The 13,953-nt window shown below is 39.5% G+C and overlaps 2 protein-coding genes and 1 pseudogene across 6 annotated transcripts in view; 1 reads left to right on the top strand and 2 right to left on the bottom strand.

Moving 5' to 3' along the window:
• The window catches only part of MIS18BP1 (MIS18 binding protein 1), a 49,550-nt gene extending 41,907 nt beyond the window's left edge, over positions 1–7,643 (bottom strand). For 2 of the 5 annotated variants that reach the window (XM_025270902.3, XM_025270905.3), the window contains exons 1-2: positions 7,373–7,508; positions 1,645–2,264 (exon numbers count right to left, since the gene is read on the bottom strand). In XM_025270902.3, coding sequence (XP_025126687.3) covers positions 1,645–2,173 — 529 coding nt within the window. In that variant the 5' untranslated portion in view covers positions 2,174–2,264; positions 7,373–7,508. The other 3 variants (XM_025270903.3, XM_044933179.2, XM_044933180.2) reach the window with 3 other exon arrangements.
• LOC123330854 lies at positions 7,056–12,241 on the top strand. The gene is made up of 3 exons (XM_045163759.1): positions 7,056–7,095; positions 7,386–7,889; positions 12,028–12,241. The coding sequence occupies exons 1-3, from the start codon at positions 7,056–7,058 to the stop codon at positions 12,087–12,089; spliced, it is 606 nt and encodes a 201-aa protein (XP_045019694.1). The 3' UTR covers positions 12,090–12,241.
• Positions 12,242–12,251: 10 nt separating this feature from the next.
• On the bottom strand, positions 12,252–13,015 carry LOC102403643 (annotated as a pseudogene).
• Between the last annotated feature and the right edge of the window lie 938 nt (positions 13,016–13,953).

Below are 13,953 nucleotides of genomic sequence, written 5' to 3'. Positions count from 1 at the left end.
TGCTTTTGTGTCAAAATACATCACTGTCTTTGAAATGCAACAATATACCCACAATCTATTATGTAGCAGTTAAGAGCATGAGCTTTCTAATAGATATCTGTATTTAATTCTCAGCTTATCACTTACTTACTACCTGTGAGACACATAGCAGACGTTAATTTATTTAAAATCTCCATTTCCTAGACTATATTAAATGAGCATAAATCCATAATGTTTGCTGAAAGGAGCAAATGAGATAATGCACGTAAAGTATCTTTATCAATTACTGGCTTCTGAAGTTACCATTCTGGTTTTTCTTCCTCATCTTCTCAGTGGCTTTCACTACTTTCTGCTCTTTATTCTAACTTCTAAATTTCAGGGTGACCCAGAACTTATCCTTAAATGTTTTCTCTGAAAACATTTCAATATACAGTTTTTTCAAGTATAATATACTTACTCCTTGATGATCCCATCTAATCTTATAGCTTTAAATACCATTTAGGTGCTAATGACTCCAAATGTATTTCTCAGGTAGGCCACTTCCCTAAATTCCAACTAATTTTTTTCAACAGCCTAATTCACATCTACACTTCAATTTTTAACAGACATATCAAAATTGACATGACAAGAAACATAATTACTGAGTCCTCAAAACTATTCCACCTCTACCTCAGTTAAACTGCTCCATCCTTCCAGTTGCTTGAGCAAAAAAAAAACTCCAAACCAAACAAATCACCCAGGTCATCCTTTATACCTCTCTTATATTCCACACTCCCATCTCTCAACATATATCTGGAGGGACTTCCTTGGTGGTCCAGTGGCTAAGATTCCACGCACTCCCAACGCAGGGGGCCTGGGTTTGATCCCTGCTCAGGGAACTAGATCCCACATGCCACAACTAAAAGATCACATGTGCCACAATTAAGACCCTGTGCAGCCAAATAAATAAATAAAATATTAAAACAAATTAACAACCCCCCCTCCCCTCCAAAACCAAAATCTATATGGCATTCAGCAACTCTTTATTATCTCCACTGCTACCACCTGACCAAGCCAATGCCATCTCTCACCTGGAATACTAAAATAACTATTGCAAATTAACAGCTAGAGTGATACTTTTAAAATTTAAGTCAGACTGTGACATTCCTCTGCTCAAAACCCTCTAGTGGCTCCTTAATATGCTCACAATAAAAACCCAAACCCTTATATTTACCTATAAGGCCCTAATAGGACCCTCCTAAAAGACACATTATCTGACCCTCTCCTTACTTATCCCCTCCTCCCCAGCTGCCCACTCACTCCTTGGTAATCTCCTAGCTAGTCTGCATGCTTCTATTTCAGGGCACTTGTACCAGCCGCAAGATATCTATCTGTATCCATCACTTAACCTTCTCATTGAAACACTGACCACCCCATGAAAAATTAAAACCTGCTCCAACTTTCCCCATCATGCGTACTCTGCTTTCTCTTTCCAGATCATTTCTATTATATTCTAAAAAATACTTATTTAATGATCTGTCTGCCACCACCTGAATGTAAGCTAGCTTCGTGAGGACAGAGATTTTTGTTCGTTTTGCTCACTGCTGTTCCGAGTACCTAAAAGCGTCAGACACAATAAACACTAAACACGTTACAGCTTTTTAACCAACACATAATAAAACTAACCTCTTAGTGAACGGTTTTCTGGCTGGAATGATCTGTTTTCCTTTTCTTCACAGAGGTAGGTATGCTGTAGTATTCTTTCCTCAGCTCCATCAGGAGCGCAACTTTCATTTTGTGTTGGTTCCAAAAAACTGTTTCTTGATGCTTGCTCTTGCTTGCTGCGTAGTACTTTTTCTTTCATTCTTTGAAATATTTTTCCTGGTGATTCATAGCTTTCTTTATTTTTAAATTCATCCTTGTTGGGTTTTATAGCACTGATATCAAGAGAACTGTTAGAGGTGGTAGCCTCTGCTAGCAAGGTAGACTGAAGTACATTTTTATTATTAAAAACTGCCATTTCTACAAACTGACTCTTTTTATGGTTATTAAGTTTTAAAGAGGATATCTGATATTTCACCAAATCTTTTACAGGAGTAAGTGTGCCTGAAGGAATGCTGTCAAAAAAGATCGCGTGCATGGGCACATTTCTCCTTTGAGAAGATGTCTCTGAAGACAGGTGAATTCCTGGATGTTTCAAAGGTGTTGCAATCATCTTGATAAACCGAAGCAACAAATTCCCTCTAACAGAAAATTCACTTAAACACAATTTTCAGGATAGACCTTCAGCAGGGGGCCAGAGGAACCTGCAGTTCAATGTGAAATCAACTTTTATCATGCTTCCGTGCAGAAAAAGTTAAGTTTATTTGCTTTCCATAATAACATTATACAAAGTAAAAGGTTTAATTGGTTCATAACAACACTGGATAATCTATACCTCACAAAGCACACTAAGATTTTATATTTTTGTTAAAGTTTCATTTATTATTTTTTAGTGATAAAACAGTTTGGTTTTTAAATTTATTCTCTGTTAAAAAGCAGCTTCCACCAAGTCTTCTACTTCATCACTCTAAGAGCAGAATTTTGAATATTTGTTTTTGAAATTTACTTGAACCTCAAGTCCTGGAGGTTCCAGGACTTGATGCAAATCTAATATTTGCATCAAAAAACATTAAATGACAGCTGCACATGGCAATAAATTAAGTTATGAAAAGACTCAATTTCACAAATATGGTTTTTCCTTTTAGGAACTTAAATTTTAAGGCAGCAGCTACATGACATATCCTAATGAAGGTTAAAAAATCCATTCAATTTTTAAGTTAATAATCTCCAATCCTGATTTCTGTTATGCTGCAGAACTTTTTAATATGAAATTTTACGTAAAAAAAAAAAAAAAAAGACCTGAAATCAAAAGTAAATTATATTCATTATAATTTTCTAAACATTTACTGCTGCTTAGAATTTTTAGAGGAAATCATGTACTTGGGCACACACATTCTTAGACTTGTTTTAGCTTGTTTCTTACATATAAATTTTATTTCCCACACCTAGAAATTTCTAGGAAATGAAAGGAGCTTAGAACTTATAAGTCTAGATTTACAGCATCTCCTATCACTGAATTTATAACTATTCCAGTCTTTGATCATATAAACATAAGAAATGTATTTCAGAAAATATAAATTCATTCAGACCAAAGACATGAAGTATCTTTATCTACAGTAACTTCTGCGAGAAATAAATATACAAGTTAAAAATGCATATACAAACTACCATTTTATTTGATATTTTATAAGAGAAAAAAAGGAAATATTCCTCAATAACAAGAGCTGACAAAGATACCCAGTATCTTAGGAATGACACAAAACCCAAGAATTCAGCAAATATGTATTAGCGTATATATTCATGCATTTGGCAAGATATTAATGACAGGAGTGTGCTTGGAGTTGCAACACTCACTGGCCATTCAGTTTACACTCTCAAAAACAAAAATGAATAAACTGGGACAACTGCATGGAAAGAGGGCAAAGCATGTACAGGGTTTACACAATCTCATTTCTTTAGAACCTAATGAAATGCTCAACAATAAGTATAAACTGCTAATAAATGAGCAGAAATAAGAACAGACCAATCTGTAGTACAATAGTTTCTCCTCTCCCCCAGCCACCTTCTCCCAGTCAATGCCTGAAATTATGGATAGTGCCAGAGCCTATATAGACTATGTTTTTCCCTTTACATACATACCTATGGTAAAGTTTAATTTGTAAATCAGGCACAGTAAGAAATTAACAATAGCAAAACAATTATAACAATATACTGTAATAAAAGTTATGTGAATGTCACCTCACTCAAAACACAAATTCAATGCCTTTTCCACTTCACTAAGCATTTATCATGCACGGTGGCTGTAACTTTTGCAGTTTTGGGGGTCAATAGCAAAATCTGCATGCATTTCTTTTTCCTTCTTAACAAATAGACTCATTTTTATCCAGACCTTAGCAATCTCAGCATACAATTTTTTTCCTCATTAAGTCAAGAGCTTTCACCTTTTCACTTAAAGGAAGCACTTTACAACTTTTCTTTGGCATACCCAAATTGCCAGCAGCACTACTCTTGTGATTTAGGACAATTATTAAGTAAAATTAGGGTTACCTGAACACAAGCACTATGATACTTCAACAGTCCATCTGATAACTGAGAGGACTGCTAAGTGACTAGTGCATGGGATATGCTGGACAAAGGGGTGATTAACATTCCTAGAAGGATGCTACTAGGAAAAGCATGCAATTTATTTATTTTTAATTGTTTTTATTGGCATATACTTGCCTTACAAAGTTGTATTAGTTTCTGCCAAGTGAATCAGTTATACGTATACATACATCCATTCTTTTTTAGATTTCCTTCCTATTTAGGTTCCTTCTAGGACTGGAGAAGACAAGGTGAATTCTAAAATGGTGTGCTTGTGCCTTCATTAAATGCTTCGAACTATTTGAAAAATCTAATACTTAAAATTTACTCTGAAAACTGACATGCTGATATACTAGGAAAAATTGCTATTTATTCAAAATAAAGACTCGGGCATGGGAAAACTAGCTATGAGTATGAAAAAGTAGCTATGAGTATCTAGAATATCTAGAAAGCTAAACAACTGTTATCATGGATATAATACTGAATTAAGACATAAAAAGTTCTAGGAATTTACTGTTATGGTAGTAATATTAATAATAATTCTAATGGAATGGGTCAAAACTCCCAAGGCACACTAACCAACACTGGGAGATAGAGTTGGGGAAAAATGAGAGGAACAGTAAGTTAACTGACAAATGATATACTTGGAAAAAAGTGCAGCACACAATATATTGAGTTGGCCAAAGAATTTGTTTGGTTTTTCCCATAAGGTGGTTCTAGTAGAGCTTATTTGTCTTGAACTTCATTCAAAACAGTTCTGTCAGATTGTATTGTGACAGCTGTCATTCACAATGCATTAAAAAAAAAGATTAGTGAACATTTGTGTAGCCATTTTAATATTAAAACTGGAAGAAAAAGGTCACATTTTTGGCATATTATGCTTTATTATTTCAAGAAAGGTGGAAACACAACTTCAAAAAAAAAAAAAAGATTTGTGCAGTGTATGGAGAAGCTACTGTGACTGATCAAACATCAACCCTGTCAAAAGTGGTTTGCAAAATTTTGCGCTGGAGATTTCTTGCTGGACAATGCCCCCCAGGGTGCAATAACCATTTGAAGTTGATAGCAATCAAATTGAGACATTAATTGAGAACAATCAACATTATGCCATGTGGGAGATAGCCGACATACTCAAAATACCCAAATCAAGCACTGAAAATCTTTTGCACCAGTTTGGTTATGTAATCCCTTTGATGTTTGGGTTCCACATAAGTTAAGAAAAAAAACACTTCTTGACTGTATTTCTGCATGTGATTCTCTGCTGAACTATAACAAAAACATTCCATTTTTAAAACAAATTGTGACGTGTGATGAAAAGTGAATATCGTACAATAATGTGGAATGGAAGAGATCATGGGGCAAGTGAAATGAACCACCACCAACCATACCAAAGGCTAGTCTTCGTCCAAAGGTGATGTGTATGTGGTGGGATTGGAAAGGAGACCCCTATTATGAGCTCAAAGAACTGCTCCCAATTAGACCAACTGAAACCAGCACTCAACGAAAAGCGTCAGGAATCAGTCAACAGAAAACACATAATCTTCCATCAGGGTAACACAAGCCTCCATGCTTCTTTGATGGCCAGGCAAAAACTGTTAACAGCTTGTCTGGGAAGTTCTGATTCATCTGCCATATTCACCAGACATTGCATCTTCAAATTCCCGTTTATTTCAGTCTTTACAAAATTCTCTTAATGAAAAAAATTTCAGTCTCTTGAAGGACTATAAATAGCACGTGGAAGAGTTCTTTGCTCAAAATAAAGATAAAAAGTTTTGGGAAGATGGAATTATGAAGTTGCCTGAAAAATGGCAGAAGGTAGTGGAATAAAACAGTGAATATGCTGTTCAATAAAATTCTTGGTGAAAATGAAAAAGGTCTTTCATTTATACTTAAAAACCAAAAGAACTTTTTGGCCAAACATTCAAAGAAACCAAATGAATCAATTTAAAGAAATGATCAACATAAAAAATGGCCAAAGGACATGAAAGGCATTTAATAGAATACAAATGGTCCATAAATGAGTCAAAATGACCCTCTATTTTACTAATAAATGAAGAGATGCAAATTAAAACAGTGAGACTTCTTATGTTTATCAGATTGGTAAAGGTTAATTTCAAAATATAGGTGGGCATACCACTGATCAATAAATTCCACTTAAAATTTTTCTTACATCTACATTAGAATGCAAAGACATATGTGGTAATAATATTCAACATCTACTGCATCTATGTCAGACACTACTTAATCTTACAGCAATTCATAAGAGATAAGTACTGTTATTATTCCCATGTTTAAGATGAGAAAACTAAGTCATAAAGTGGTTAAATAACCAGTCCAAGGTCCCACTGACAAGAGCAGGACCGCAGTCTATCTGATCTCAAAGCCTAAGTTCTTAAACAGGCCCTATACAAGGATGTTCACGGAAGTACTAAACTAATTAGAAGCAATCTAGATGGCTACCAAAATTCCGCTGTCCACTAAAGCACCGGGCTAACTAGAAACAACCTAGACGTCTATCAATATGGGACAAAATTCTGCTTTTGTCATCCATATAACTGAATTCTATGTATTCAATGAAAAGATATACATACAGACACACGCATACACACTCTGACATAGAAAGCAGCTGGAATATACTAAATTTAAAAAGCAGAACAGGACGTACAACTGAATTTCTGTTAAAAAAAAAAAAAGGGGGGGGAGTATACGCAAAGGGGAAAAAAATCTGGAATTAAGATATTGTAAAAATTGTAAATAGCACTTATCTTTGTAGAGAGGGATGAAGGGGCCTCCTGTTTCCTAAATAATTTTATTTACATCTGAAAATGTTTGCAATATGTAATTTAACGAGAAGAAAATACGAGCTAGACGGATAAATTGTTTCTTTAGCTCTGTGGATCCTGGGTTCCAAGATGAAGAATCGGGCAGTGACGTACACAATATTCCTACTTGGTAATCTAATTTTTTTTTCTAGAAGTGATTTTAGAACAAAAGCCTCGAGCGCTCACCACTGAAACTGATTTTGAAATCAGAGGGAAAGAAGTCTGCTCTCTTGATAAATACAGTAGACACGCAACAAATACACACCGAATGAACGAGTGGTCGTGATACCGCAGCCAAAGACAGAAACGTACAAAAAGTCCGAGAGAGCCCAGAAAGCTGAAGCGCTGGGACTCGCGGCGCCAGAGGGACCGGACGCAGAAGCTAGGCTAGAAGGTCGGGGCCGTACCTTGGGTGAAGAGCCTGGCCGGGCGAGACGGCAGCAGTCTGGGCTCGGCTTCGGAGCAGCGGGGAACCTGGGCGCCCTAAGATCCCGTCTCTGGCCCAAGTCGGCCCCACCCCTCAGCGGCCGAACCCCAGGCGATGCTCACCTTCTCCGCGAGATTCCCTAACACGAGAACTTTTAGGGAATTCAAATTTGAAGAGCCCGCCCTCCCAGCCAGCCCGGGATTGGCGCGCTCAGGAATTGCGTCACCGTGCGTCTCCCTGGGACCCGGAAGCCTGGGGGCGCTTCCCGCTCCGCGTGGGTAATGCTGTTTCCACAAAAACTGGGTTACCCCAAGCTGCGACAGGTACTGGGCAGGCACCTCTAGTCGTCCTTGGACTTTGTTTCTTCTTCAGAGGAGCGCCAGCTTCGCGTTTCGCGGCTCTTCCCGAAATGCTCTGCGGCAGGAAGGCCTACGTCAGACGCGCTACTGCGCATTTTAGAAGTTTGGTCCTCGCTACTCTTTCTCTGTGTGAGAACGGTAATAGCTTTTGGTTATTTGTTGCTTTCAAGCGTGAGGAATTAGCTTTCTGAATATGTTTAAGAGAGCTTTTAAGTTTTCTCTGGCCGACAGATATTTGAGGCCGAGAAGGAACGTTTTGTTCTTGAGGGGATAATGGACTAAATGCAAAGTTATACTTGCAATAGTTAAACTTTTTAACCTAATCATATCGAACCCTAAAAGCATTCATCTTGACTGCTAGGTTGCGATGCAGTTTGTTACAGTCGCGTTCAGACTTAGCCCTGCTTCCTTCGGCTCAGCGCCCCGGCACGACGCGTTGCGGGCTGGAAACTGTGTAGAATCCCTTATTTCAGTCTTGGAGGAGGAAGTACCAGAGGAGTAACTCGAGTTTTCAGCCTTAAATCTGTGCCACCTCCCGTCCAGCGTGTTCTCTTCATGGACTCCGCCCCCCTCCCCACCAAGTCAACATTTAGGACAGGAGAGTTTATTTTTTGCCTCATCCAAGAAAATTCTCAACATCCTAAGAATCATGTATCGCATTTGTCCATAAGACCGGACGGGAAATAGTTGTTATGGGTTAATTTTTTAAAGTCACGTTTGAGATTCCCTCTAAATCATGTATCCATAAATCTTGTGCTCGTCGAATATTCAGAATCTAAAATACACTTTTAAAACATCGAATGAATGCAAGTAAGGAAAAGAAACCAGTTGGGGGTTGGAGGAGAGAAGCAGGTCTGCACAGAAATTTCTGACTGTGCAGCATAATGAGAACATGGCTGGACATGGATTTGCACCAAATTTATGGGAAAAACAGGGTGGCGCTAGTGGTAAAGAACCCGCTTGCCAGTTCAGGAGATGTAAGAAACGTGGGTTCAATCTCTGGGTTGGGAAGATCCCTTGGAGGAGGGCATGGCAGCCCACTCCAGTATTCCTGGCTGGAAAATTGCATGGACAGAGGTGCTTGGTGGTATAGTCCATGAGGTCTCAAAGAGTTGGACACAACTGAAGGGACTTAGCAGGCAACCCAAACTTGAAATATATGTGTAGTGAAATCTATGAAATACACTTTGTGGGATAGAGGGACTTTGAAAAGACAGACATTCATACTTAAAAAACATCTGAAATAGAGGCATGAATGGTTTCTCTTCCTGATGATGAAGGTAACCATGGCTCACACTTTCAGCTAAAGCAGGAACCTTTAAATATTAAGGGCAGACACTCAGAATTGCAGACTTTAATTTTTTAAATTAGCCACTTCTGTTTGAGAAGTAAGTAGGATCTAGCATGCTCCAGGGTGAGCAGCAACAAGAATTTATGTTAGAGTGACTAATAATTTTCCAAGGAAATTATTATCCACTTTGTGGATAAAAAAAATAATCCACTTTGTGGATAAAAGTGCAGTGAGAAGGTATATAGGCCAAGGGACAACCTTCATCTGTCCAATGGCGCATCAACATGCTGCCTTGGATGGATCCTCTTAAGTTTGTGTTTGCAAGTATAGGTGGGCTCTTTATGGTCAGAGCAAGGCACCTGGGATGATCTGTCCTCAATCTGTAATACCTGGGAACACGTACAGACCCACTTAGGGTCTAAAACACAGACATGGCAAGAGAGGAGGGAATTCTTATGTTGTGTGGAAGATGCAGTCAAGAGATTTGTATCTGCTTAGCCTGGAAGAATATTCCCAGAACCATACTAATATACTATGGTCCAGTTGTATACTAATTGACTAAATAGCATTTTGAGAAGAATTAGAAAGAAGACACTCTTTCATCAAGGCCAGGGATAATTTTGCACTCCAGGGGACGTTTGGCAATGTCTGGAAATACAAATGTCATAACTTAGAAGGGTGCCACTGGCAGCTAGTGAGTAGAGGGCAGGAATGCTACTAAACATCCTATAGTGCATAGGACCGCTCTTCCACTACAAAGGATTCTTAAATCTAAAATGTCAATAGTGCCAAAGTTGATAAATCCTACATTTGGAAGATGTAGCCCTGAATTAGGATTTTAGTTTCCTCTCTCTCAACTGTGTTCCCAGTGTAAGGCACAACAGTGCTTTTCGTCTCTCTCTCAACTGTGTTCCCAGTGTAAGACACAACAGTGCTTTTCGTCTCTCTCTCAACTGTGTTCCCAGTGTAAGACACAACAGTGCTTTTCCTCTCTCTCTCAACTGTGTTCCCAGTGTAAGACACAACTATGCAACTACTGCTATCTTGTGGACTGAAAGGAGGGATGAAGATTGAGTCAACAGCAAGGTTATCCAGGCTTCTTAGAGGAGGACCCTTCAGAAAAAAAGACTGCCAAGGAGATTGTTATGTAATTGATAGAGACAACACACAAACACAAACATGCCATTACAAATTGTAATAAGTGTTATGATGCTGTATCAGTTCGAGTCTTGCAGGAAGCTGATGGTAAGACGGAGTACAAGAGACTTACTAGAAGATAAAGCCTGTGAAAGTTTAAGGGGGAGGAAAAAGAAATGGGCCTGGAAAATCATCAAGCTTTGATGCAGATCAGACGTTTGTGAAAGAAAAAGGGAGAAGGAAGTAGAACTGGGCAAAGGGAGCTAAAGAGTGCAATACAGATTGACAAAGTGTTGGCTAACACAGTAGGGAGTTTTGGGGTAACCTATCAGAGGAGATCTCTGGTGGGCCAAAATAAGCAGGTCCTGAATTCCATTATGTTGGCCATGGGAAGAACACACTTTGGCTCAAAGGCTTAATTTTTTTTAAAACTCAGATATAATTAACATAATGTTATATTAGTATATAAAAGATTGAGGGCAGAAGAAGAGGGCATCAGAGGATGAGATGGCTGGATGGCATCACCAATGCCATGGACATGAACTTGGGCAAACTTCAGGAGATGGTGAGGGACAGAGAGGCCTGGCATGCTGCAGTCCATGGGGTCACAAAGAGTCAGATATGAATGGGCAACTGAACAACAACAAAATTATATTAGTTTCAAGTATACAACGTAATGATTTGAGTTTGTATGTATTGTGAAATGATCACCACACTCTGCCTAGTTAGCATCCATTAAGACAGACAGAAACAATTTTGTTTTTCTTGCAATGAGAACTTGTAAGATCTACCTTCTTAACAACTTTTAAATATATAATTCAATATTTTTAACTGTAGTCATCATGTTGTACATTACACCCACAGGACATCTTTATTTTATAACTGAAATTTTATACCTTTTGACTACCTTCTTCCATTTGCCCAAACTTGACCCATGCCTCTGGCAACCACCAACCTATTCTGTGTGTCTATGAGTTTAAATTTTTAAAATTTCATTATTAATTGTGAGACTATGCAGTGTTTGTCTTTCTCTGTCTGACATTTCACTTAGCATAATGCCCTTCAGCTCCATCCATGTTGCAAATGGCAAGATAGCCTTCTCTTTCACAGCTGAATAATACTCCATTGTGTGTGTGTGTATATATATATATTTTCTTTATCGGTTCATCCATCAGTGGACACTTACATTCTTTTCATGCCTTGGCTGTTGTAAATAATGCTGCAATGAACATGGGGGTACAAATATCTTAGTTTTCTTTTTATTGGGTTAAATACCCAACAGTGGAATTGCTGGATCATATCCTAGTTCTAATTTTAAATTTTTGAGAAAACGCCATAGTTTTCTATAGTGGCTGTACCAATTTACATTCCCACCAAGAGTGCACAAGGGTTCTCCTTTCTCCACATCCTTGTCAACACTTGTTGGTATGTTGTGTTAGTCACTCAATCACATCCAACTCTTGTGACCCTGTGGACCATAACCCACCAGGCTCCTCTGTCTATGGAATTCTCCAGGCAAGAATACTGGAGTGGGTTGCCGTTTCCTTCTCCACAACATTTGTTACCTCTTATCTTTTTTATGAAAATCATTCATTCTTTTCTTTTTTTGGCTGCACTATGCGGCTTGTGGGATCTTAATTCCCCAGCCAGGGATTGAACTTGTGCCTTCTGCAGTGGAAACACACAGTCGTAACCACCGGACCACCAGGGAAGTCCCATGACAATCTTTCTAACATAAGTGGCGTGATAGCTCACTGTGGTCTAAATTTTCATTCCTTTTTTTTTTTTCCCCAATTGAATTCAACAAGTATTTATTGAGTGCCTGTTACACTAAAGATTTTGTTTCAGATACTTGGGACACATCAGAGGATAAAACAACAGTCCCTGACTTCATGGAGCTTACAGTCTAGCATTTACGACCACTTCACCTGGATGCAGTGACCGTGGGCAAGTCACTGTGCCTCTGTCCTCAGCCACCCGATGCAGGCGTAAGGAGGCCTGGCTCAGACATGGGTAACCAACCGGCTGTACTAGAGATGCCAAACAGGGCACCTACCCTCAGCCCACCACCCAGACAGTTGAGAGGGCTAGAAGCTGGCTTTTAATAATAAAGTACAGGAGGAGAGGGTACAGGGACTGGAGCTGGTAGTCTGCTAGGCTGCTGCTTCGGGGCCTGAGCTGGCTACATGAACTGCTGCTGCTGCTTCTTGGTGGCTGTCTTGCTGGCAAGATCCTTGGCCTTCTCTGTAGCTTCCAGTGCCATCTCCTTGGCCTTCTCCTTGGCTTCCTTGGCCGTTTCAACAAGGATTTTGGGAGGGGCCTCACCTTGCAGCTTGGCCAAGATGTATTCAAAACCTTTCAATAGTCTTGGTCACGTTGCTTTTGAACCGCGTGAGACCAAATTCCTGGACAGCTCTGGAGACGCCAAATAAGCTAGAGGAGACCCAGGCTTCCCGGCGGATTTCAGTCCAGCTGCTGTTATCAGAGTTAACACGGTAAACACATCGTTCCTCCACCACCATCAGCCGGGTGTGGTTGATGTTCCAGGTGAAGGTGGTCATGGTCTGGTTTTGTGGGTCCATAATAGAATCCTCCAGGATGTACACTGAGTGAGCAACATTGGCAGGAAACAGTCGCTCAGCCCAGTGGGCATCCTGTTCGTCTTGGTCAGGAGTCGTCGGGACAGGAGCGTCTGGTCAGAGGTCACCTCTCGGTGCACGATGTCTTCCGACAAGACATGTTCGCTATAGGGATTCGGGTACTGCTGCCAAAAGGCAGCGAATACTTGGTCCCAGGAACTCCGGAGCACGCTCTGGCCCAGGAAATACTTTACCATCGTCCCGGCCGGGGCGGGCTCAGCACCTGAGCAGCATCAGGGGTGCGGAGGCCGGGCTGGAGCTCGACGCTAAGCCACCAGGCTAACAGCAGATCAGTCACTACAGCGCCGCGCCCAACCAGCCGCCGCTGCCATGAGGAATTCTAAATTTTCATTTCTCTAAGGATTAGTGATGTTGAGTACTTTTCCCTATATTCATCAGCCATTTCTTTGTCTTCTTTAGAAAATGTCTGTTCAGTTTGTCTGCTGATTTAAAAATCATATTGTTTCACAATTGAGCTGAGTTATTCATATATTTTGGAAATTGACCCTTTATCAGGTATATGATTTATAAGTATTTTCTCCTATTCTGTAGGTTGCTTTTTCATTTTCTTGATGGTTTTCTTTGCTGTGCAAAAGCTTTTTAGTTTGATATAGTCCCACTTGTTTATTTTTCCTTTTGTTGCCTTTTCTTTTGGTGTCAAATCCAAAAAAAATCATTGTCAAGACCACTACCAAGGAGCTTACTGCTTGTTTTCTTCTAGAAGTTATATGGTTTCAGGTCTTATGTCCAAGTCTTTAACCATTTGAGTTAATTTTTGTATTTAGTGTAAGATAGTGTGTAGGGAATATGCTATGCACAGGCCTGTACTATAATTAACAGGGCCTCTTTGAAAAATAAGAGTGACTTTCTCATCACCCCAAGGTGAAGGGGTGGGAGCAATAAAAAGTACATCATGGAAAAACATCTTGAAAACAAGATGTTGAAGAACTGATGTGACTGATGAAAAACCATTAGTGACTGTTCCTGTAACCAGAGCCTTGAGGGGGTTACTAAGAAAGGTCATCACTAGTAAAGGGCTAAACAGAGTCATGAAAGGCCTGAAGGTTTGACATTGAGGACTGTGCATTGTATATCTGTATCCCTGATATGAGATTGTAAAACACAGATATCTCTA

The sequence above is a fragment of the Bubalus bubalis genome, chromosome 20 (assembly GCF_019923935.1).
Source record: "Bubalus bubalis isolate 160015118507 breed Murrah chromosome 20, NDDB_SH_1, whole genome shotgun sequence".
In the NCBI taxonomy this organism is placed as follows: domain Eukaryota; kingdom Metazoa; phylum Chordata; class Mammalia; order Artiodactyla; family Bovidae; genus Bubalus; species Bubalus bubalis.
Note: the sequence above shows the minus strand (reverse complement) of the source record. Positions and strands in the feature narration are given on the sequence as shown.